Source organism: Pelodiscus sinensis, chromosome 3 (assembly GCF_052426305.1).
Source record: "Pelodiscus sinensis isolate ZL-2025 chromosome 3, ASM5242630v1, whole genome shotgun sequence".
NCBI lineage: Eukaryota > Metazoa > Chordata > Testudines > Trionychidae > Pelodiscus > Pelodiscus sinensis.
The window spans coordinates 38,041,287-38,066,325 of NC_143054.1; the positions used below are offsets into that span (position 1 = coordinate 38,041,287).

Here is a 25,039-nt window from a genome sequence, read left to right on the forward strand (position 1 = left end):
CATACTTTTTCTGAGATCTCTTGGCACATTTGTTTACCATTTAGGTCATTTAGGCAAACTGTTTCACATCATGAGGTCCTTGAGCCCACACCGAGCCCCTTTGAAGTAATCTTTTGCATTACCTTTCTGGAGTTTTCATCAGATTTGGGTTCTGGTGCTTGCATTTTAACAAGCTGTTTACATAAATTATATTCCGTGACTCAAAAACCCCCAGTGCTTTTCCTTTAGTCTTTATGTAGTCCCCTAGCCAATCTCTAGATACTTGGGGCTCGATCTTCCTCCCATTAAAGTAATACAAACACTTCAATAGAAGCAAGATAAAATTTTTCACAACTTTATTTGCCACAGATACACAACCACAGCACTCTGTTGAACTACCACCCAATATTTTCCAAAGCAAAGTAGTAGCATAACTACTGTTATGTGCAAGAGTCTCTACAGATTGGCATCACTTTAGTGCAAGGATTCTCAACCTTGAGGTTGTGACCCAGAGTGTCGGGAGTGGGGAGTATCCAGTAGAGAGAGGGAGCTATCAAGAGGTATCAGTGAAGTTGCAACCACACTGCCCTCCCATATTGCAGTTCTGGGATGGGCCAGATATGGAGGAGACTGAGAATCATGATGGTAGAAGATATATTCAGTAAACCTATATAAATGCAACGCATTGGTAAAACACATTTACGTCTCTGTCCTGGACTTCTGGACATTCTTTGATATACATGGGCTACTGCTTTTATCTCAAATAGCTCAAAACTCAACCCGGTGTATTTCTCCACAGAATCATTTTCTAATCCCTTTCTAGCTGATGAGAAAAATAATGAAAATATCTGATTTACTGTTAAGATGTTCATGTTATTTGATGTAAGAGTTATGCATGAAAACAGAACTGTTACAAAATCTTCTGAGGCTCGTGCTGGTTAAAGTAATAATTAACTGGAACTATCAATCTGTAATGCAGACATGAGAAGTTATTGCTGACTGAAGTGGATTAGTTTAGTTAAAGATTGTTTGGCATCAAGAGACATTCATTTATATCTGCCTGATGTTGAGTTAATAAAAACAAGAGATAAATTCTGTGAAGCAGCTCTTAATACACATTAGTGAACAAGGCCTAGTGTTTACTTATACAATGCTGCTATTTCAATGTTTTCACACAGCTAAGAAAGTTTAAAAGTAATTCCTGGCATATAATATCTCAAAACTAACAAATTATGTGCCAAATTAAATACATTTTTTTTGTTTCTAAAAATCTTCACAGTATTAAGTAAGCAGCTTTATCTTACAAGCACTCAACACTTTTGCACTGTGTAAAAAAGCTGATGAATCACTGAATCCGTAAGATTTTCAAAGTTAAAATCATATACAGTAAAAAGGTGAAGATAGATAAAATACAAATATTTCTTTTTGGAGGTCCAGGGAGGAGCAAGGAGATCAGCATATTAATACCCTGACTCAGAAAGAAACTTTACCATATGCCTAAATCCCTTTTACTTTAATGGGACCTAAAAACATGCTGAAAATTCTATTTAAAAATAATATGTCCATTATATGATACACTTATTATCTAGGCAAAAGCTTTTTTAAACACAGTGGAAATGGTAATATCCAGTTATTTTACATTCTTCTTTACACAGTAGCTGAATGAATGGCAAACAGGATACAGTACAAAAATACAGCTGACCAATGTAATGTGCAATAATTAGAAAGTCACAAGAATATAGATTTTTGTGGAACAATCTGTGTACAGAATCTCTTGATCATAGATGAAAGATCTGACACAATTAAATATTTTACAAATGCACTATTAGTATTAGTTTTACTATTGCCTAAAAGATTACTTTTTTTCTACTCTTCAAAAGTGAAGGCTATTTCAGCAAAGTAGAAACAAAGTGATAGCAGATGCTAGGTAATTTGTCAGAAAACAACCCACTAAAAACTCATGTTCTGATTTTCTTGAGTTTCATCACACATGTGTTACTGGAAAACAAACAAACAAACAAAAAATAAAAATAGTACAACAGGGTTTAAATCTGAATCTGTGATTTTACAACACTGCACTGAATAATCTTGAGACTTGAAAATATTCAGCTGTGTAGGATGCCCCTTAGTGGCAGATTATAAATATTGTTGACAGAAGAAATAATTTTTAACACTGAAAAAAAGAAAATAGTATTATGTTTGGTTATTAGGCCAGAACACAAGAATTTAAATACTAACTGGTTACATAAAGTTTAAATACTAATTGCCTACAAAAGCTATTTTTGCATAAAATCTTTGAAACAGTGAAAACAAAATGAATAATAGCTATAGAGATTGCCTGAGTAAAATGTTCATTAAATAAAAATGAACAGCAATACAAGCGGGGGAGAGGAAAAGCAAAAACTCCAATCCAATTTTAATCAGAATACGTGCTGTGGAGTCAACAGGCTAAGCAGAGGAATGTGATCAGACATGTTGAACTCTGCATGAGACAATTCTTCATTTGTACTATTCCCTTTTAGAGTAGAATATTTCCAATGCTACATACCACAAACACAAAAGCAACTCAGATTTAAAAAAATCATATCAAGTCATAAAACACCAATACATTCATTCATATATTTGCTTTGGTATTATCCTTTCTTTCTTATACCATATGCACAGTATATAATATGCAGCATTTTTTGTTTATTACATTGAGAGATATTTTTGTATACACATTTTCAGACCAAGGTAGCCAAAGGATTGTAGATGTAACACACAATATTAGATGTTAGATCCTGCAAATTCTGCAGAACACACAGATAATATATATATATATATATATATATATATATATATATATATATATATATATATATAAACAGTATCAACTGTCCATGGGATGTGTTTTTCTACTTGCTTGTCAGGAAAACAAATTGCTTCCAACTCTCCCTTTCAACACAAGGCTTTGTATTGTAGATGATTTGCAGAAGCAGTAACAAGGTGACCCTAATTGAGCATAGTACCCTCATCAATCGGTTTGCACTTGTATGAAATACAATTAAAATCAGAACATTTATATTTCTCTCAATGTACATATTGTATGTTGACAGAAATAAATCACATTTACACACATTTCTTCTTGCTTGTAAATCAAATGCTTCCCCAAATCATTAGTCTTTTTAAATGTTATTTTATTTTTGACAGCAAGATCTGCAACTCTTCTTCCATCTTTTTCAGCTTGCATTTAAAAATCAGGATTGAAAAGAGTCTCATGACCACCAAGCTGATTATGATCTTGGATCATATTTCATCACTTTAAAGGTTCAAGGGGATTCTCTTCTTTTGAGTTAGCTGGCGTGTGCTATAACCAGATATACTAATCCCAAACATTCCTAGGAGCAAAGCTGTACGTTGCATCAATATGTCTGTTGTGTTGATAACAATTTTTCCAGCTGCTTGAGTCTATGGGAAAACCAGGAGAAATTACATGCCAACTCTGTTGAGTTTGATAGTAAGCTAGCTCTTTACAACTTTCAAGACAATTCTCTCCTCCCTACACATTATTTAATGCTTTCTGCTGAAAACTATCAGGCAAAACTTCTTTGTACTGAGAAATATTAGGATTTCTCCTTTTTTACAAGTCAGCTATGAATGTAATCTCACTTCCTTGAATGTTAAATATTAATTCTTTAATGAAAGTCTGAATAAGGAATGAAGACTATAGCTGACTGGTATTGCCTAGCACATACATCTTCTTAGGAATCAAAGAAACGAATGCATGGATTTAATTGCAACATCAATCATAACTTAAAATGTATCGTGTATCTTTCCAGTAGCAGCATTTGTTACATTAAAATTGTTTGAGCACCATTCAGGGATTTATTTCTTTTACACCTTTACCCTGCCCACTCATAGTGAAATCATGGTCCTAGTGAAGTTAGTGGCAAAACCTGCATTCAGTGGACCCAGAATTTTCCAGGCAATAGCTATTGTATGTGTGCTTGAATAATGAGAGTTTGCTGCTCTAACCTTGATAAATGTCATAGACAACAGGATACTGCAACACATAAAAACAAAAAGATTTAAACACACAAATAACAATATAAAGATATCACAAGTCAGAGGCAAACAGAGGAAATTCTGTGTTAAGAATGCAACAGTATCCTTAGCTCACTCATAGTGTTGGTGAAACAAAAGACAGGACTATGCAGCACTTTAAAGACTAACAAGATGGTTTATTAGGTGATGAGCTTTCATGGGCAAGATCCACTTCCTCAAATCAATTTGTGGAGAAAATTGGCACAATTTTCTTCCACAAATTGATCCGAGGAAATGGGTCTGGCCCACGAAAGCTCATCATCTAATAAACCATCTTGTTAGTCTTTAAAGTGCTGCATAGTCCTGTCTTTTGTTTCAGCTAGACCAGACTAACATGGCTACATCTCTATTACTATTCATAGTGTTGGTATCTGTGTTATATTATATATGGCTGTTGGACTCTCGGAGGAAAAAATATAAGTACTACAAGCACCAAAATATGAACCAAGTTATGGAGAATGCCCCAACAGCCTTAATTCACAATCTCCTTTACATTGATATTTTATTCCAAAGTATTAAACTTATTTAAAGGCATTTAAAGTATTAAACTTATTAAAGGCATATTAGCAGAATTTACTTCTCCATATATTTCACTTCCAGAGCTCATAATTGTTCCAGATCTCCTCATCCAAAATCACCAATCTAGGCACGAATGTTTAATTATTGATCTTTTTTAGCTGTTTTGGAACACTGCCATTCTCGTTAGCATTTTCCTACAGTTTCATATACACCCTATTAGTGTAATCTAAAGCCTTGCTGAGAAATATTCATCATTTAAATACATTAAAAAAACTTAAAAACATATCTTCTTCCAAATAGTCTCCATTAGGTATTCCAGAACTACATCAATTATCAAGCATTATAACTCATTTACTTGTCAACAGATGCTTAATCAAGACTTCTATGAGTTCTTATGAAAGTTAACCCAGCAGAAGCCAGTGTTCTCTTGGGTTGGTCACATATTGTTATGAACTAGAATCCCTTTTAAACAAGATTGGTATAAGTATTTCAAAGTTCTAATTAAAAGAGGAAGGAAGAAGACAGACTTTTCATACCTGCAATAATCTTATATACCCAGGCGTGATCCTCCGCAGACGAATAATCATTTTACCAGAGTTTTCGTGGACTTCTGTTCCTGAAATTTTATAACATCAACAGTATTAGTAAACTCTGGAGGTTTCTTTACAAGATGGCATCTCAATGAAATAAAAGATTAAATCAAATGTGGTTTGTTATAATGCCAAAGCACTTTAAGAAGCAATATTAGAGGAACAAGTGTATTTTTCCTGACCCGGTACAGTTCTTTCCATAAGCCCTTTACATACCAAACTCCTACTAGTATATAAAGCCCAAGTCAATTGCATAAGCTGTCATATGTGATCCATCTGTAAAGCTTAGTTGTTGGCAGAAGGTCTTATCTACCATGCCTGGGGCTAGGTATGTCTGCAATATTGGAAAACTCCTCAGATATGTCTGAAGCTCATTAAGAAAATAAAGGAACAGTTACCCTGCTTTAGAACAAAAGGCCTTAAGCTTGTTTAATAGACAGTATTTGAGATAAAGGAGGTCATTGAAGAATTGTGTGGTGACCAAACAAATTGGATTCTACTGACTTAATATAACTTACGTACATATATTTATATCTGAATGGCAATTTACTATGTAGTGAGTTTAATTTAGCCATGATCCATCTTAAAAGGATAGGCTATATTAGGGTTATACAACTTTGAGCAGACATTTAGAAGTAGCCTGTTTCTTTTCTGCATTATTCTGTATGCAGCATAGGTTTGTACCACTTTCTACTGCTACAAACCTAATTCATAGAAGTGAGACCCATCACTTGCCTGAACATTTTCAATTAATTTTAAAATTCAAACAAATAATAATAATACAACTACAAATTCTCTTAACCGTGGATACCATCTTCAGGTGATGTTGGTCCCAATACTGTCTTTCTTACTGAGAGGGTAAAGTATTACTTGGTGTGAGTAAGGATGTTAGAATCTGGTATTTTGTATTTCATTTCCCCTTCTATAAATAGAAACAATCAGGGCTACATTGTGGTATGTATGGTAAAGCTGCCTTACATCCATTGGTGGTGCTCCTGTGAACAAGGTGGAATTTAAAGCCCCAAAAATATTTTTAAATCAACACACCCTAATTCATGGAGATTGCCTATCTCTTAGGACTGGAAGGGACCTTGAAAGGTCATCAAGTCCAGTCCCTTGCCTTCACAGCAGAACCAAGTATCATCCCTGCTGCCCCAAAACCCTGAATGGCCTCTGCAAGGATTGAACTCACAATACTGGGTTTAGCAGGCCAATGCTCAAACCGCTGAGCTATCCCTCCCCTGTGCAAACCAACATAGATCCACTGAACACAAGGAAGCTAGCCCAATTTACACTAGCTAAGGATCTATACTGCTCCATGGTACTAGGCTCATTTACATCCTTTGAGGAGCTTGCCATCTTAGCACAGTCTGGCCTTGAATATTGAAATCTAATGCCGAGTGAAGAAATATTTCTCATTTAAATGAAGCAAAAACATAAAAGGTATCTCCTTCAAAATATTCTGCATTATGTATTCCAGAATTACACCAATTATCAAGAATTATCATAATTCATTTACGTTTCAGCAGATGCTTAATTAAGAGCATGTCTGTACAGAAGAGCAATGTGCACAACAGGAGTGTGATTTCTAAAGTGCACTAACATGTTGCACACTAATTGGACACTGTAAAGCCTGCTGATGCACACTTTGGAAGTTCCCTAGTGCTCTGTAAAGCAGTATTGATTGGAACAGTATAAAGCCTGTCAATTGCATAAGCATTTGAGAGATCTTTTAGTTCACACCAGAAGGGTCTAGCTGGGACAGCTAGAGTGCAACATTCTCAGTAAGCATGAACAGGGCCAAAGTAACTGTCCTGTGGGCCTGGGGCTATTAGATTTGGTGGGGCCCCTGCATACAAGACTGTTTTCTAATTTAAAACAAAATGATCATAATTATGTCATCAAGGCTATTAATACTATACAATACTTGCCTTTTAATTAATATAAAGCCATTCTGTGGTTACATTTCAGTCTTAAAACATGTAGAATACAGTTAAGTTAATTCAAAATAGCCTACTACTTACCTTAGAACATCTGTTATATTAGTTTCTTGCTGGGATGGAGATAGGGTGAAGGAGGGGGTGTCAGGCTCAGGGAGAGTATTGAGATGCAGGAGAAGGGAAGGAAAGTGAGCTCTTGGGCTATGTCTAGACTGCAGGCTTCTTTCGAAAGAGGCTCTTTCGAAAGCATCTTTCGAAAGAGCCTCTTTCGAAAGATCGCGTCTAGACTGCAGGCGGATCTTTCGATAGAGAAATCCGCTTTTTCGAAAGAGAGCACCCAGCGAGTCTGGATGCTCTCTTTCGAAGACGGCCTCTTTACATTGTAGAACGCCTTCTTTCGAAAGAGGAACTTTCGAAAGAAGGCGTTCTTCCTCGTGAAACGAGGTTTACCGCCATCGAAAGAAAAGCCGCGTTCTTTCGAAATAATTTCGAAAGAACGCGGCTTGAGTCTGGACGCAGGGGAAGTTTTTTCGGGAAAAGGCTACTTTTCCCGAAAAAACCCCTGAGTCTGGACACGGCCTTGGAGGGAGTTTAGGGCAAAAAGGGATTTTAACCTAGAGCAGGGTTTGGGGTGCAGGAGCAGATGCAATGTGGAGGCCTGGTCCAGGAGGTGCTTACCACAAGTGGCTCCCAGCTGGCAATGCCTGCATACAGTGGACTCACACCACTCAAGGAAGTGGCCGGCTGTCGGCACGTCTCTGCCCAGCCCTGATCCCCTCTCCCTGCACACCTCTGGGGAAAGGGGGACAGCATGTCTCTGTGTATTGCCCATGCCCGCTTCCCTCCCTCCCCCCCCAGCTCCCATTGGCTACTAAACACCTGGAAAACATGATTGGGGCAATAGTACATCCTTACTTAACCCCAATTTCAATGATGATAACAGGGTTCATTTCCAGGCCATCACAGAGAATGATGGCAGTCATCTGATAATGAAAAAGCTTTAGGACCTTAATAAATTTTGAAGAGCAGCCAAATCCCTGCCAGTGCTTTCCACAGGGCTTCATGACTGACGGAGTCAAAACTGTTATCAAATCAATGGATGAGTGCTTGCACAGGCACCCAGGAGAGATTCAAATGCCACCCAATTGATTAGCAGAGCTCTCACTTATAGCAACCACTGGACAGATTTGAACATAGGACATTTGGAGATTAATATAGGAGACACTTAGCTTTGCTAGCCCCTCTACTGTAGTATGTATTGTAAGTAATTTCATACACCATTCCTCCATAGCTGTCGCATCTAAACATGATGGGATACAGTCACTCCAACTATCATTTTATTGACGTCAATGGAGTTAAAAGCAGAGATAAATTTGAGATAGTGTTCCTCATGAAACACAATTACTTTACATGCACAACTATTTTAAAGTACGTAACCTACTTCTGCAGTGTATTTAAATCCGTATTGTGGAAAACAGCACACCTAACTTCCTCACTGGTTGCAGGTGTGAGGTTAAAGGGCAGTTTGAAAATGTGGCAAGGCAAGTTGGTAACACTGTGTCTTGGCTCCAAACTTCCTTTTGGGTTGCAGTAGATATTTACAACCACGGCTGGGATTTTCAAAGGAGCCTAAGCCAGTTAAATTCACCATCTTCCAGAGTATGCCAATTGGATTATTGGCACCTAACTCCCTTAGGCTCGTCTGGAAATCCTAGCCTATGTGAACAGAACAACATACCTACTGGAGTAGCCAGGAATGGTGCAGAGATAACAAAGTGACTTCCCCAAAATGCTCATGGGGGAAAATAGGGAGAGTTGGTGCTGGAATAGAAACTCAACAAGCAACAGATCTCCTGGGGTGAAAATGGGGGTCTTAACTTCAGAACAGAGTCTGAACCGTTTGATCCATCAAAACATGGCTTCACCATTTCTAAGAGCTGAAGTCCATATAGCTGCAGTGTGATTTCCCCCATCCCCGCCACTACAGTAGTGGACTGAGAACATCCTCCCAGTTTGACAGTAAACCTTTGCTAATTACTCTTTTAGCACGTTCTTTCAACCAGTTTTGCACCCACCATATAGGAATTTCAGCTGGGCCATATTTCCCTAGTTTGTTTATGAGAATATCATGTGAAATGGTGTCAAAAGCATTACTAGCATCAAGCATTACTAGCATCATGTCTATTGTTTCCTTCCACCCACTAGGGCTGTGTCTACATTGGCACCGTTTTCCGGAAAAGGGATGCTAATGAGACAAGTCAGAATTGCAAATGCCGTGGGGGATTTAAATATCCCCCGCGGCATTTGCATGAACATGGCTGCCACTTTTTTCTGGCTCAGGGCTTTGCCAGAGAAAAGCGCCAGTCTAGACGGGATCTTTTGGAAAATAAAGCCTTTTCCGGAAGATCCCTTATTCCTGATTTTAAGAGGAATAAGGGATCTTCCGGAAAGGGCTTTATTTTCCGAAAGATCCCGTCTAGACTGGTGCTTTTCTCCGGCAAAGCCCTGAGCTGGAAAAAAGTGGCAGCCATGTTCATGCAAATGCCATGGGGGATATTTAAATCCCTCGCGGCATTTGCAATTCCGACTTGTCTCATTAGCATCCCTTTTCCGGAAAAGGGTGCCAATGTAGACACAGCCTAGGTGAACAGGCCTGGCCTAGGGCAAGGTGAGGAAGGCAAATGCCCTGGGCCATGCACTTTCGGGTCCTGTGCTGCTGAGTATTCACCATCCACCAAATGGGCCTGGGGCCCTACTCCTAGGCTGTATCCAGACTCAGGGTTTTTTTCGAAAAAAGTAGCCTTTTTTCGAAAAAACTTCACCTGCGTCTAGACTGCAGCCGCGTTCTTTCGAAATTAAATCGAAAGAATGCGGCTTTTCTTTCGACGGTGGTAAACCTAATTCCACGAGGAAGAACGCCTTCTTTCGAAAGTGCTCTTTCGAAAGAAGGCGTTCTTGAAAGCAAACAGGCTTTTTAGAAAGAGAGCATCCAGACTCACTGGGTGCTTTCTTTCGAAAAAGCGGCTTGCTTTTTCGAAATTCCGCGTGCAGTCTAGACGCTCTCTTTCAGTCTAGACATAGCCCTAGGGTGTGTCTAGACTACATGCCTCCTTCGACGGAGGCATGTAGATTAGCCAGATCGGAAGAGGGAAATGAAGCCGCGATTAAAATAATCGCGGCTTCATTTAAATTTAAATGGCTGCCCCGATCTGCCGATCAGCTGTTTGTCGGCAGATCGGGGGAGTCTGGACGCGATGCCCCGACAAAGAAGCCTTTCTTCATCGACACAGGTAAGCCTCGTGAAACCAGGTTTACCTGTGTCGATGAAGAAAGGCTTCTTTGTCGGGGCATCGCGTCCAGACTCCCCCGATCTGCCGACAAACAGCTGATCGGCAGATCGGGGCAGCCATTTAAATTTAAATGAAGCCGCGATTATTTTAATCGCGGCTTCATTTCCCTCTTCCGATCTGGCTAATCTACATGCCTCCGTCGAAGGAGGCATGTAGTCTAGACACACCCCTAGTGTCCTGCCTTGGGCCCTGCAAACCCTTTGGCTGGGACTGTAGGTGAGTAATCCTGCTAAAGAAGGAAAGGAGGTTGGTTTGGCATGATTAGTTCTTGACAAATGCATGATGGCTATTCCTTATAACTGCTTACAAATTGCTTAAAATTGCTTAATAATTTGTTCCACTGTCCTTCCAGGTATTGAAGTTATGCCAGTTGGGTCTATATAATTCCCTGGATCCTCTTCATTTCCCTTTTCAAAGGTAGAAGCACTCAAAACTCTTTAATTCGGCTACCCTGGAAAACAGGGTATGCTGGATAGAAGATTGTCTGAATCAGGGAGGGCACTGCAGGGTCTGGGCATGAGGGGCACATGTGGCTCTGCACCCCGACACACTTGGGCACTAACCCCCACTTTAGAAGAAGCATGTCACTACCTTGTTGTTCCCCCAGAAGGAGGGAATAGGGAACGACAGCATGCAGAGCCGTTTCCTCCTCCATCCCATGGGTGTTTCTTGATTAGGGACACCTGGAGTACAGAGGCTCAAGTGTACTATGTTTGCCAGTCCTCTGATACCTCATATCTCCTTCATGAATTCTCAAAGATAAATACTACTGTCTCCAAGATTGCTTCAGCTAGTTCCTTAAATAGGTGTTGAAAATGTCAACCTTCTTGACATCATCAGTTACTAGGTTTCCTTATCTGCTAAACAGTGGACTTTCCTTTGTTTTTCTCTTGCTCCTCATGCATTTAAAGAATCTCTTCTTACTTTTGATTTCTCTGCGTAGATGTCACTCAGTTTCGTACTATAGCCTTTCCAATTTTTTGTCTGCATGCTTGTGATATTCTTTTGTACTCCTTACCATCACTGCTCAGAAGGTTCCTTTTGGCTCATATTCTACCCCCAAATCCCTCTCTCTCAGTTTTCTCAGCATCAGGGATCCCTTGTTACCCCATCTCTGGACTTCTGTACTGTTTGTGGTATCTCTCTTTCTCTATGTTACACACACATCCCTCTCTCAAATACTAAACTCCCTGTATTTGCACTCAGATTCCAGGGAAAATCCCTTCAGACCTCACAGCACAATGTCTTCTCCAGTTTTGCATGTCATCTGTGTTTTGGACAGTTGTTCCTACTGGCAGTTGTCTATTCCATATTTCACATTTATCCTGAATGAAGATCAATTTTTATGTCCACTAGATCCAATGACATTTCATCCAACCCCCCGCATAACAATATTTTAAGACAACTTGATTATCATTAATATTTTGTCCTCAAAAAGAACTTGACTTAGCCCTTACTGTATATTGTTACATGGTGATGGTATAGCACTAAATAACATATTGTAAATCATTATTTCAATATAAAAATGTCATGAGTGTTTGGATAAAAATGATTTCTTATGCTAGGAATGCAAAAATGAGAAAGCTAGAGACTTACAGGCCTTTGGCTACTTTTCCCTTTGGCTTCTAGAAGTTTTTTTCCATATATTTGTCCATCCTTTTTTCCTCTGATTGTTTCTCAAACTATCGACCTTCTGAGCCTTCTTTGGACATAAGAAGAGCAAGGATAACTCCACCATCCTTTAGAGAAATAATTCAAATTGGCAGGGTGAAAGAAAACAAAGAGAACAAACCAGTGCTTGCAGTTTTCCATTCCTCTCAATGGAGAGGCCTTCAGTACTGAGTTTTGGCCACCATCTGGTGTTATGCAAGAATATTAATTAGTTGCACTCTCTAGCCCATTCACATATTTCAAGGCAACCCTTGGTAGGGAAAACTGGCATTGATGGTTTCTCTTGTGTTCCTGAATTAAAAAGGGCCTTCATCTCCATATATCTGAATTAAAAATAGCAATGATCACTCTTCTTTTTCTTCCTGGTCACTGCATAAGCAGAGTCCTTCATTAACTCCTAGATTTCCTAGAACTACAGATCTGAAGTTCATTTACAAAAGCTCAGCCCATCAGCCTTCTTTTTTAAATTAAGTGAGCCCGATTCTCCCCTCACTTTGCACTAACATAAAATCAGTGTATCCTCGCTGACTTCATCAGTGTTGCCTCGGATTTACAGCAAACACTGAAAGAAGGCTCAGATCTGGTCATTTTAGCAGAATATTCCAATAAACTAGACACAGGTTTCACTCTATAGCAAGACAGCAGAGAGAAAATATAACACTTTAAACCAAACAATAAGATATGATTAGACAACTTGAAATTATTAAATGTTTGTATGAGAAGCTTCAGCATAAACCCAGAAGAGGGCAAAGCAAATATATATAAACACATGAGAGAAAGTCTTAAATCCTAACAGTTATCAATTATACCAGTTAAGATATTCAACAAAATATGGAAATACTTTTCAAACTTTGCTAAAAGCTATTTTTTACTGTTCCTACAACAGAAATTTTTCATGCCCTTCATCCTTCTAAGATATAGCAGATAAATAGAGATCCATGATTTCAGGTTGGATTGAAAAATCTGAGGTGTTATCTAGTGTCTTTGTAGAGGAAAGGTCTCACGGCAGTGTCTCAAAGACTGAGATGTTTTGTCTCTGATCAAACGTTCTCCTTCTGCATTTCTGCATGCCATCATGTCCACAGAAACACTACAATGTAGTTGTTTTTTGGTGATGTGTGTGGAAAGGTTAGGGATTAAGTTCAAAGCTATGAATACAAGTTATCATATGGGGTGGCCCAAGGCATCTGAATTTACTAATGACAACCATTATGACCCTACTTGACTAATCTTCTTATTTCAGCAAAATGTCCATTTATTAGGTCTGACAGTGGCTCCGTGTCTGTCACTCTGTCACATTGTATAATATGACTGATACTAGAAAAAAAAGTAACAAGTTAAAAGGAGTCTTGCCTAAGGAAAGCCAGTATAAAACCAGCAAAGATCTTCAACAGTTGGCCCATTATTCACAGAGCTTTAAGTTTCATACTTTTTAAGGATCATATGACAGGAGGTGGCTTTTTTTTCCAATGCTACTTTTATTCTAGTGACTAGCAGATGGATTCTGCAGTTATGTGACAGCGCACAAATGTTCCAGCAAAAATCAGTGTTTGTCATCTTAATATCACAACACTCTGGCAACAAAGTAGTTCATCTCACTATACTTCACATTGTAGTTTTGCTTTATAGTACAACATTCTACTGAGGGATGCTAGCTGCAGCTATAAATGCCACTCCAGCAAATCTGGCTCTGACCATGTTATTTACCTTTTGTGAACTACATTACTTTTAGAGAAACCAGGTGGGTAGGGTAGTATCTTTTTCTGCAAAAACGTCTATTAGTGAGAGAGACAACGTTTCACTGCTCTTGGAGCTGTCAAGGGACATGAGGCACTGCTGCAGAAAACATATGTTGATTTTCTCAATTTTCTATCTGCTTCCAATGTTTGGACAGTGCAGGGTATGGAAAAATAGGCCATTCATAGAAAGAGCTGGTCAAACATTTTTCAACAAACCTTCCATTAAAAATGCTATTTTGTCAAAATCTCAGTGTTTCATTAAGAGATTGAACAAAAATTTCACATGTCAAAATGAGAACCAGAGAGAGGCCCCACAACAGCCTGGTGTTTAAAAAAATTACCTGTAGGAGACCGAGGCTATGTCTAGACTGCAGAGTTTTTGCACAAAAACTCACGGAGTGGCCACACCTCAAGTGTGTTTTTGTACAAGAAAATCGACAGAATGGAGGGTTTTTTGCACAAGAGTTATTCCTCTTTCTATGAGGAATAACTCCTTTTTGCGCATGAGCGCTTGCGCAAAAAGGTGTGTGAGAACAGGGAACTGCCTCTTTTTGTGCAAAAAACCCCTACAGAAAAAAGCACAGGTGCCCTGGTGACCATTCTGTGAATAGCTATCAGTGCTTTCTTTCGAGAGAGCGCCCATGCAATCTGGACACTCTCTTGTGCAAAAGTGCATCGCTTTTTTGATGCTCTTTTGCAGTGTGGACTTGCTCTTGCACAAGAAGTTTTTGCAGAAGATCTCTTCGGCAAAAAGCATCTAGTGCAAGAAGCCTATAGTCTAGAGACATAGCCTGAGGTACAAGTCCTTGTTTCAAATCAGACAGAACAGAGACTTGAACCTGATCTTCCATTTCTCAGACAAGTGCCCTAATCGGTAGCTATTGACTATCTGGAGGGTAGGTCTTGATCAGTTTTTATTTTTAAGCGCACACAAATATCACAAGGACTAATTTTTTTCCTTATCAAAACAAATACCAATTCTTGCTAGCCCAATTCTTAGGCCTGCTTTGGGATAGAGGGCTGCCAGCAATAATGTGGCTTCAACTCCATTGAACTATGACATAATAGCACAAATGAGGATCTTGTTCAATGCTCACTGAAGTAAGATCTATGGTAGTGGATTTTCTTTTAATTCAGTACCTTTTGTGATAGGCTTTTGTGAATATCCAGCACTTTATGCCTTTAAGGTGAAATGCACCCCAAGTAGAGAGGACTAACATAAGGTCTACACACCACATAAATCCTATTTTTAAGGCTTTACAAATTAGTATATAGTTCACTTTACCCAATGCTGAAATGTTTCATGGGGCACATGGTGGTTCTTTAAGAGCACACAGCAGATTGATGAAGTAGAATAGCCACCATTTAGCTGTAATTCCAGAACACTGATTTATTCCAGAAATATATAATTCCAGTCATTCTTGGAACCCATATGTCACTTTTCCCTGCAAACCAAACGTTCAGATTTTTATCATACCAACATAGATTGTGTGGGTTACTGTATCCTAGGCATTATTTTTAGAAGTTGTGAGTCATGAATCCTAGGATTTTTTTAACCTAGCAATATATTTTTGGATGTCACCTCCAAAATATCTGATCAGCATGGCTGCAGAAGCATCTTTCTTTAATGTGTTTTTGGGTTGGGCTGGTCTAGACAATATTTTGTATGTGATTTAGGTAAAAACTAACCAGTGAATTCATATCAAAGTGTAAAATAATGTCATGTTTAATTATTATAGCTGGAACAAGGAGCAAAAATCTTAAATTACCCTGTATCTATTCGTTTTAGAAAGTTATTGTTTAAATTCAGCAATAATTGATAAGTAAATTTTCAGAATCTACAAATACTTCCTAATTTAGAAACTGTACATTCTTTTATCCACCTTAGTAAATATTCATTGGCCACAATCACCGCTGTGTTACTCCAAGTTTCATGTTACTTTAACTCCATTGTAACACATTAGTGAAATGGGCCAATAATAGATATGAAATGTCAGAGAATTCACTTGCTGTCTCTAAAGTACTGAAAGTGCATTCCAATAGCATACCAAGGTATAAATTACTGTAGCCTTAGTATGACAGAAAATGATTTATAGCTTTAAATTAAATAGTTTTGGTGAGGTCTTTGTTAGCTGAATTTCTATTGTTGCACTCTTTTTGACACATTCACTGTTGTTTCTGTTCACTTGTAACTGCCTTACATTATAGATTATGTATGGTTCTTATCTTTTTCTATTTGTGTTCTTATTTAAATGTCCTAATCCCTTTACAAGGCATCTATTATTTTTGGAGCAGCATTGTGCCAGCACAGTTGTTGGCTATTTAACTTGATTAGATAGGTATTCTTAGCTATAATCTGTAGTAGAGGTACATTTATTATGCTGTACACATTATGGCCGACCACTGGAAGATTCTCACATCAACTTAAACACAGGATAAAACAATCTATGAGGTAATTAAATCATAGACAATATATTAATTAAAAAGTGAAACTTTTGTACAATATTTATTTTTTCATTAGGCAGCTTTATCCTGATTGACTGCTGAGGCCTACTGACTGTGAGGTGAAAATGATACAAAGAAGTTAAATACCTTAATAGAGTGAAAGTGTAGCACAGAAAGCAGAACAGTGAAAAGCCATACTTCTGACATCCATAGTATGTGGGGATTTCTGATTTCTCCTAAGATTTTGCTCTATTCTCTCTAAAAATAGCTTCTTTACCTTTTGATTGTAAAGGTGCTATTGTTCTATCATTTTGCCATGTCAAATGGTTTCAGACATGGCTACAGACTGTCATATAGACCCATATTAATTTTTCTTATGTGCAGAATGACAGCCAGGCTTAGCACAAATGTTATAGTGGTAAGTGTGCAATCCTCGTGACCCTGATTCACATTCACTCTCCTCTGCTCTGACTTGCCTAAATCCAACAAAACTCTCTTCTCTTTATCCCTCTTCTTTCCCTCTTCATTCATGATTTCCTCTTTATTCACTCCTCATTTAGGGTTATTCACAGGGTGGAAAAAGCTCAGAATAGTTGGTGTGGAATAGCTAGTGCCAAATAACCAAAACATCAATAAAAGACTAAGTATGTGTCTACACTGGTGCTGGATGTGTAAATTCGAATTTGTAGAGACCAAGAGTACTGGTTAATTTTTTTTATAGCGTGGGTGTTGAAAGCCATTGAACATTGTAAACCCTGTATATGATACAAACAAATTCAAGACAGAGGGTGCTGCTGCATCCAGCACTCCTAGTTTCAGCACCTATGGTGGAGACAGAACATGCTAAAAATAGAAATGTAGCCATAGTGGCAGTAGCTGTGGGAAGGACTAGCCACCTGAGTACTTAGTGATAGTCTCAGAAAGGCCTCTAGGGCAGGACTACTCAACTTTGTAAGCCCCAGGGGCCACAATGATACCCACAGCACATGCCGCAACTTAAGTATGGTTGCAAATAAATGCAAAAATATGCAAATAGCTTCTTTGATACTGATGGACATGAATACAAAAAGATTGGGCACTGCTTACCTCTGGTGGCTCCTGGGTGGTGGTGCAGTGGGGTTAAGGCAGGCTCACCCCTGCCCTGGCCCTGCACCACTTCCAAAAGCAGCCAGCAAACTCTCTCCATCCCAAGTCCTGTTGTGCCCCCTCTCTGATCTGCTCTGTGGAGATAGGATATACTAGGGCCTTCACTATCTCCCCTGCATAGGTGCTGCTTGGCAAGTTTCATGCAGAGTAGGGAGCTAAGATTGTGATCTAGATTCCCCTCCTGGTCACTGCAGGGATACTGCACAGTCTCTCCCTTCAGAGTGAACTGTGAAGTGGTTTGAAATTCTCTCTCCCTTTACAATACTGTTAACTTTGTAGTCTCATCACAATAATTTCAATATCAGTCAAGGTATCTGCTTCAGTTAACAGATGGACAATGCTTTTAGCCAAGCATGATTTCAACTGCACGTTTCAATTTTGCCTTTCCCCTACTGATTTTGTTGTTGCTGCAGTGCAGTAACTATAAAATCTGACTGGGCATTGATACTTTCTGAAGCTTGATCAATAAGTTCAGCTCAAGCCAGCTCAGGAATCCACCAAGACCTGAGAAGCATGTATATGGATTTCTTCCCATCTGAGCCAAAGACAGGCACTAAGCCAGCTTCATGGAATCAAGATGATTCCACGGGCCAAGGCAGGAAGAACAGAGCTGAGATGAATGTTAGCTGAAAGTTAACCTTTATTAACCTGCTAGCAGTTTGATTTTGCAATAGTTTCATTCCTTACACTTCCCATGATGTGGTGTACAGATCAATTTACTTCTAACATGATCTGCAGTGCTAAAGCCTTTATCTTACAGAAGCAATTCTGTTGCTGAGCTGAAAACAAGTACATGTTTTCAGGAAGCTATTGAAATGTCCCTGAATTTGCTTGGCATTCTAAAAGATGAAGCACCAGAACCAGACAAAGGTTAACCCAAACAAGAATGGCAGCAATTAGGCCTGCTGGGCCATTAATCTGAATGTGGTACGTGAAACACATGCTTACCCACGTTGCCAATTTTTGCTAATTGTCATAGAAAAGTAAGGCACAGCAACAAATATAGAGGGCACTAGAAATGGACAGTGCACTTGGTGCGGATGGATAGCAGTGTACTATAGAAAAAGATAGTTGAAAGTTTGTGTTAGGGTTTCTTACCAATTGCAGCACAACGGTGAAGTGCAGTGAACTGAAAAAGCTGTATCTCTGCACTGTATGTATTGACGAGGCCTCTCCACCAAAATAACAGTATTACAGCTGTTGTCCTGATGCAGAGTATTCTTGGGTGTTAGGCTCAGAGTCATAGCCAAGGTATTCCTGCTGCCTCAGGGTACACAGTAGAGTTGAATGCTCAGATACAATGATTCTTATTCACACGCACAGAACTGAATTGACTTCCAGACTGAGGGGATGGGAATGAATTCCTGTGGGGGACACTGGTAGCTTTTGAAGAACTGGCCATTGCAAGTCCATGAGTCTCTGACTGGGACAATATCCAGGTTCATGGATTCTGATATTGCCCAGAGAAGGAACAGGAGCTGACTGTAAAGATACTTTTTTCCAATGAGCTTTTGGATGGTCTGCTTGATAATGGACATTTTGTATTCAAAATGTTTCTTTCTAAGAAGAGTTACAAGATTCACTTGATTAGAGTTTGTCTGTATAGCTTTTGTAGGGTTATATAGGATTTCCAGTTTCTTTTCTGATTTGCTCCAAGCAAAGGAAATGTTCTTGAAGAGTTTGAAGAGCCCTCCTCCTCAGCCAAATTAGTCAGGACACTGTCCACTTACATAAGATTATAGTAAAAAGGCAATTTCTCAGGTAGCCAAGATAGCTCTGATTAAAAACAGGGTTAAAGGCTTAACTTAGATCATTTGGCTTATGTGTACAAGCTAAGTAGCTAACCAGATTTGAAAACAGGAAGAAACCTTCCCAGACCATACTGGCAGACTTATTATTTGAGACAAAGAAACTGTTAGAATCCCATAGATCACTTTGTGAGGACTACCATGGGGGACCTCATTCTTTCCTGTCTTCACTGGTAGGTCACCCACGATAGAATAGAATTTGGCCTATGTTATGTTAATTAGATTTTTTGGAGCTGCAGAAACTGACCTATAGTCATCCACATTTAGAAAACCAATAATCATGTAACTGTAAAAAATCATGTTCTATTTATGGTACAAAACATTCCAATTCTTCCTTTTCCTTTAAAACTAAACAAATCTATTTATGGCCTGTATAACTGGAAGGATAGGATATTTCAAATTACATTTTGTTTTAAATTCCCTTTCCTTGCACGTTTAGTTCCTGTTTTAATTGGCCCTGCGGTGACTGTATTTGTAACTCTGCTATTATTATGCAACTGTTTTTCCTTTGTTTTTCCCTAGAGAAGATTCAAGACCAGATTGTGACACACTCTGTACTGGGAGGAGTTAGTTGGGTGAGAAGTTGCATAGACATGATGAGAACCCCAACAGGAATAATGTCTGACTTAGAAATCCTCCTGGGAGTGTGCCTATTCCCCTCTTGAGTAGGGCAGCTTTGTGCAGAGGATAACAGGGTCTTTTGCTCTCACACCACACACTCTTTCAGCTGCCTAGCACAAGTCAATAGAAGCAGTAAAGCTGTCTACCATGACTGTGTTACCTCTTTGGGTCTGTGTAAGATTTGGCCCTTAGTGAACAATCTCGGTGGCTGAGAGCCACTATCACCATGGTGTAAAGCATTTGGTCCCTCACAAATAGCGTTGAGTGCAGAAAGCGTTGCTTTGTGCTAGTAGTCAGCTAATATTTTGCTTTTGTACTTTGGAAATCTGCCATAATGCACCCATGAAGTTATCACACACAAATGCTCTGTCATGCCTGAAAGACTGGGTTGTAATGTAAAAATTGCAAATGTTGCTTCTCAGGCTAATTCCTGGATCTCAGTTTTTTATCATTAATCAATACTTAATGTGCATGTAGTTCAAAGATCCTTCATTCCTCTATCAGCTGAATATAACAGAAGAGATAATGTATAAATGAGACATCTAGCTGAACATAGAAACAAACACCCTCTGGCTACGTCTAGACTGGCATGATTTTCCGGAAATGCTTTTAACTGAAAAGTTTTTCCGTTAAAAGTATTTCCGCAAAAGCACATCTAGATTGATCCCGGAGTTATCGTTATAATGATGCGCTTTTGCACAAAAGCGCGTCTACATTGGCGGGACGCTTTTGCGCAAAACCGGAAGCCCAGAACCATTTTGCAGAGGGCAAAAAGGCACCAGCCCTTTCCGGGGGTGGGGGCTGGAGCTCCTTTGAGACACGTGCTTAAAGGGATCTCCCTGGATAGCCGTTTCTCTCCTGCTGAGTGCTATAGGACCTCTTGCAGGGACTATCAGCTGTAGTAGTTTTGGTGGTTGCCCTCTGCCTTTTTGGTCACCACTGCCTTTTGTCACCTAGTGCCTTTGCTTGTTTCTTTTTTAATCTCCCTTATTTTTTCTGCCATGGAGCCAGGGGTGTCCATGTGCCTGCTCTGGCCCCTGCCAGCCATTTTGGAGTGCCTGCAGCTGGTGCTCCAGGCTGCTGCCCTCCTGTTCCAGGACATGGAGGCACAGATCGCTTTGGACTCCCTCACCACGGAGGCCATGGTGTCCCTGTGGCATCCCCACCCCAGGGTGGAGAGGCCACTGTGGAGACTGGACACCAGTACGGACTGGTGGGACCAGCTGGTCCTGGGGCAATGGGACGACCAGCAATGGCTCCGGAACTTTCGCATGCGAAAGTGGACGTTCCTGGAGCTATGTGCCTGGCTTGCCCCTGCGCTCCAGAGAGCCACCACTCGGCTGCGGGCACCCATCCCCGTCGACAATTCCATCACACTATGGAAGCTGGCAACCCCGGACAGCTACCGATCGGTGGCACACCAGTTCGGGGTAGGCAGATCAACCGTCAGTGTTGTTGTGCTGGAGGTAAGTCCCAGGGGGAGTTGGGTGGGGGGAGGGTGTTGCACTTCACGCCCAGGGTCAGCCAAGACTCCAGGCTGGGTCACCCAGGGATTTGGGCCGTCCCTCCCTTGCACAGGCCTGCTGGTGGGGGAAGGGCTGTAGGGCGAGGGGGCCCTGGTGTGTGTGAGCACAGAGGGCATCCCGGGGGGGGGTTCAAGGGAGCACACACTCACCCTGCCTTATGTGATGTGTTCCCCTGTGTTTCTCTGCACCCTCCTGCAGGTCGTCCACACCATCAATGATGTCCTGCTCCCGAGAGCGATCTGCCTGTGCGATGTGGATGCTACGGTGGCCGGCTTCGCTGCCCTCGGGTTCCCCAACTGTGGGGGAGCCCTGGATGCAACCCACATCCCCGTCCGGGCCCTGGAGCATCGAGCGGCCCATTTTATGAACAGGAAGGGGTACTGCTCGATTGTCCTCCAGGCCCTTGTGGACCACCGTGGCCGCTTCTTAGACATTTATGCGGGCTGGTCTGGCAGGGCACACGACTCCCGCATCCTCCTGAACTCCGGCCTGTTTCGCAGGTTGGAGGCGGGCACCTACTTCCCCCGGTGGGAGTTGACTGTCGGGGATGTGCCTATGCCCATATGTGTTGGCGGGGACGCGGCCTACCCCCTGCCGCCCTGGCTAATGCGGCCCTACACGGGGCGGCCGGACCAGAACCGGGCCCGGTTCAATGACCGCCTCAACTGGGCCCACAATCATGTGGAGTGTGCCTTCGGCCACTTGAAAGCCCGCTTCTGGTGTTTGCTCACCCATCTTGAGATGGTGAGCGGAATGCCACGGAGGTAGTGGCTGCGTGCTCCACAATCTTGTGGAACGGAGTGGGGAGGCCTTCCTCCCCGCATGGATGGCAGCCTAGGACCAGGGCGATGAACAGCTCCACACAGCTGCCATCCGCCAGGCGCACCAGGATGGGGTGCGCATCCGGGAGGCCCTAATGGGCATGTTCGCCCAGGCCTCATAGTAGGGTCGCCTCGGTCTCCCTTGACAACTCCCTCCCATCCCCTCTCCTTCACCCTCCCCTCCTTTTTCCCCCCCCAATAAACACCAAACACAAGTTTTGTTTTGAACAGAAAAAACTTGTATGTTTTTATTTACAAGAGGGAGAGGCGGAGGAGATCTTGAACTGGGAGGGGGAGGAGCTACTCCTCGGAGGGGTGGCCCCTGCGAGCACTCCTGTGGGGGGCGAACCTGCACATGGGGGGCAGGCCGCATCGGGGCAGGCTGCACGGGGAGGTGGGTAGGAGGGGCAGGAGGAGCAGAAGCAGCAGGGGCCATTGCAGGAGCAGGAGGGGCAGGAGAGGCCATTGCAGGAGGGGGCAGCTGCAGTGCTAGGGGAGGGATGGCAGGGGCATGGGGCAAGGCCATTCCAAAATAGATGGCATGGCTAAAGTGGGCGGTGAGGGTGGCGATCGAATCCGCCAGTGGCGCCACTGCACATCCGCCTCCATGCGTCTAGTGATGGCTGCCTCTACATGCTCGGCGGCCTGCATGTAGCGCTGAAGGAGCTGGTCCCGGTGGCGGAGCCACTGTCTTGGTGGTTGGGCAGCTGGGGGTGCTGTTGCTGCCGCTGCAGGACTTGAGGCTCCCTGGCTTGTGCTTGGTCCCGCTGCAGGGAAGAGAAGAAAGGATGGGTCAGTCAGGCAGCCCGGACACTGTCCCCATACCTCATGCCCTCCACCCCTGAGCCCAGGTGACACCACAGTAGTGTGGCTTGGGCCCACTCAGTTACCCCCCTACACCCGTGTTGTATGTTTGCATACAGGACTGCCCCTGGAGTAGGGTCTTCCTCCATGTATTGTGGCCTGGCCCCGTGGAGGGTGGAAGGGCACTTGTGTTGTATTCACCTGTGGAACTCCCTGCCGGTGGAGGCTGTGAGGCTCTGGGCTAATCAATGGTGTTTGACAGGGAGCAAAATGAATCCCTAAACAGTGCCTGGGAGCACATCTGGCAGACGTGGTCTGGGCTCTCAGATCCCCATCGCGTGGGATGTCTCCTGGACGGAACCAGGGGAGACTGGGGAGAGTATCATTCTTGCAGCAAAACTCAGGCAGCCCTAGGGCCGGCCCGAGCACTTCCTCCCCTCCCCCTCCCATTAGCCCTCACACACACGTAGCCCAGCCAAGGCACTGGGAGCAGGCGAGGGGCTCAGTGGGGGCCACGCTCACAGGGCTGTGACGCTGCAGTTTTCCCATGAGCAGCTGGCTGTGCCTCACAGCCAAGCATGGGACAGTGTGCTGTTCTGTGTGCTGCACCCTTGTGGAGGTGCGGGCTCTGGCCTGAGTCCCTGGCTGGTACCAGCCAGCATCCACCCTTCCCCCTGGTCCTGCCGGATGTGTGTGAGCAGCATGGTCCCAGGCATGCCCTGCAGCTGCCTGCCATGGCCACATCCCGCTTGGTCACCAGGCTGCACATGCTGCTTCCTGCCTAATGCTACACAGAGTGCAGCTCACGCGGCCTGAGTGACGTGCTGTCGTCCTCCCCCCTCCGGGTGCCTGGTTCCCCTCCCCCCGCCCTTGTGAGTGCAAAGTGCAACACTCACTGGTGGATCCTTCCCCTGCCTCTGAGGATGCATGGGAGACATCAGGACTGCCGGAGGGGGCCTGCAGGGTGGCAGTGCTAGCCTCGTCCTCCGACTCACTGCTGTCTCTTTTCCCTGCCTCGGTGGTCCTGGTGACGGGGGGTGCATGCTGCTGTTCACAGGGACATCCGGTGCCTCTGGTGCTGGCTGGCCCAGGATAGTGTGGAGCTGTTGGTAATGGGGGCAGGTCTCGGCTCCTGCCCCCTGGCCCTCACTGGCCCAGATGTAGCCCAGGTGCAGTTCTTTTACCTTAGCCCGGACTTGCTCCAGGGTCCGGGCTGGATGGCCCTGCTGGGCGAATGCCTGGGCCATGCGGGAAAAGATCTCCGCGTTCCGGCGCTGGGAGCGGGTCTCGTGCAGGGCCTCCTCCTCCTGCCAGAGGTCCAGGAGGGCTTCCAGCTCCCCCAGGGACCAGGATGGGGCCCTTCTTTTTCTGGCCCTGGGAGCCGCCAGAGCTGGGGGTGCGGGTGGCTGATTCCCACCTGGAGCTGCCATCGTGCTTGGGGGGGGGGGGGTCTGCTGGACGGCAGGAGCCACGTGGCAGAGCTGTGGCCAGAGGTCTGAGAAGGGCTCCTGCCTTGTGACCTCAGCAGCCTGCATCTGCTTTAAGGAGACTCGGGTTACCAGGAAGTTCGAGAGCTGATTGTGGCTATGGAGCCTCTGAGCATCCACTAGGGGTTTTTTCCGTTTAGCCTGCTTTTGCGCAAAACGTCTTTGCTGCCTGTCTACACTGGCCCTTTTGCGCAAAAACATTTCCGCAAGAGGGCTTTTTCCAGAATGGGAATGTCAAAGCATTTGCGCAAGAAGCACTGATTTTGGACAGTAGAACGTCAGTGCTTTTGCGCAAAATCAAGCAGCCAGTGTAGACAGCTGGCAAGTTTTTGCGCAAAAGCAAGTGCTTTTGCGCAAAATTTTGCCAGTCTAGATGCACCCTCTTATTGGTGGTGGAGTTAATGATATGGATCACATCTTGCAAAGAAAATGAATATGAATTTTCCTTTGATGCTTGGAAGTGTGGAACCTTTCTGAATAAACACTTCTTAACTAACACAAACAATTCCC

At 42.7% G+C, this 25,039-nt stretch overlaps 1 protein-coding gene across 2 annotated transcripts in view; it reads right to left on the minus strand.

Annotated features, from left to right (window-relative positions):
• Positions 1–318: 318 nt before the first annotated feature.
• ERICH1 (glutamate rich 1) overlaps positions 319–25,039 on the minus strand; it is a 179,318-nt gene continuing 154,597 nt past the window's right edge. For both annotated transcript variants that reach the window (XM_025188602.3, XM_006130972.5), the window contains 2 exons: positions 5,118–5,197; positions 319–3,426 (listed from right to left, as the gene is read on the minus strand). In XM_025188602.3, the coding sequence (XP_025044387.3) occupies positions 3,280–3,426; positions 5,118–5,197 (227 nt within the window). In that variant the 3' untranslated portion in view covers positions 319–3,279. The remainder of the gene's footprint in view (positions 3,427–5,117; positions 5,198–25,039) is intronic.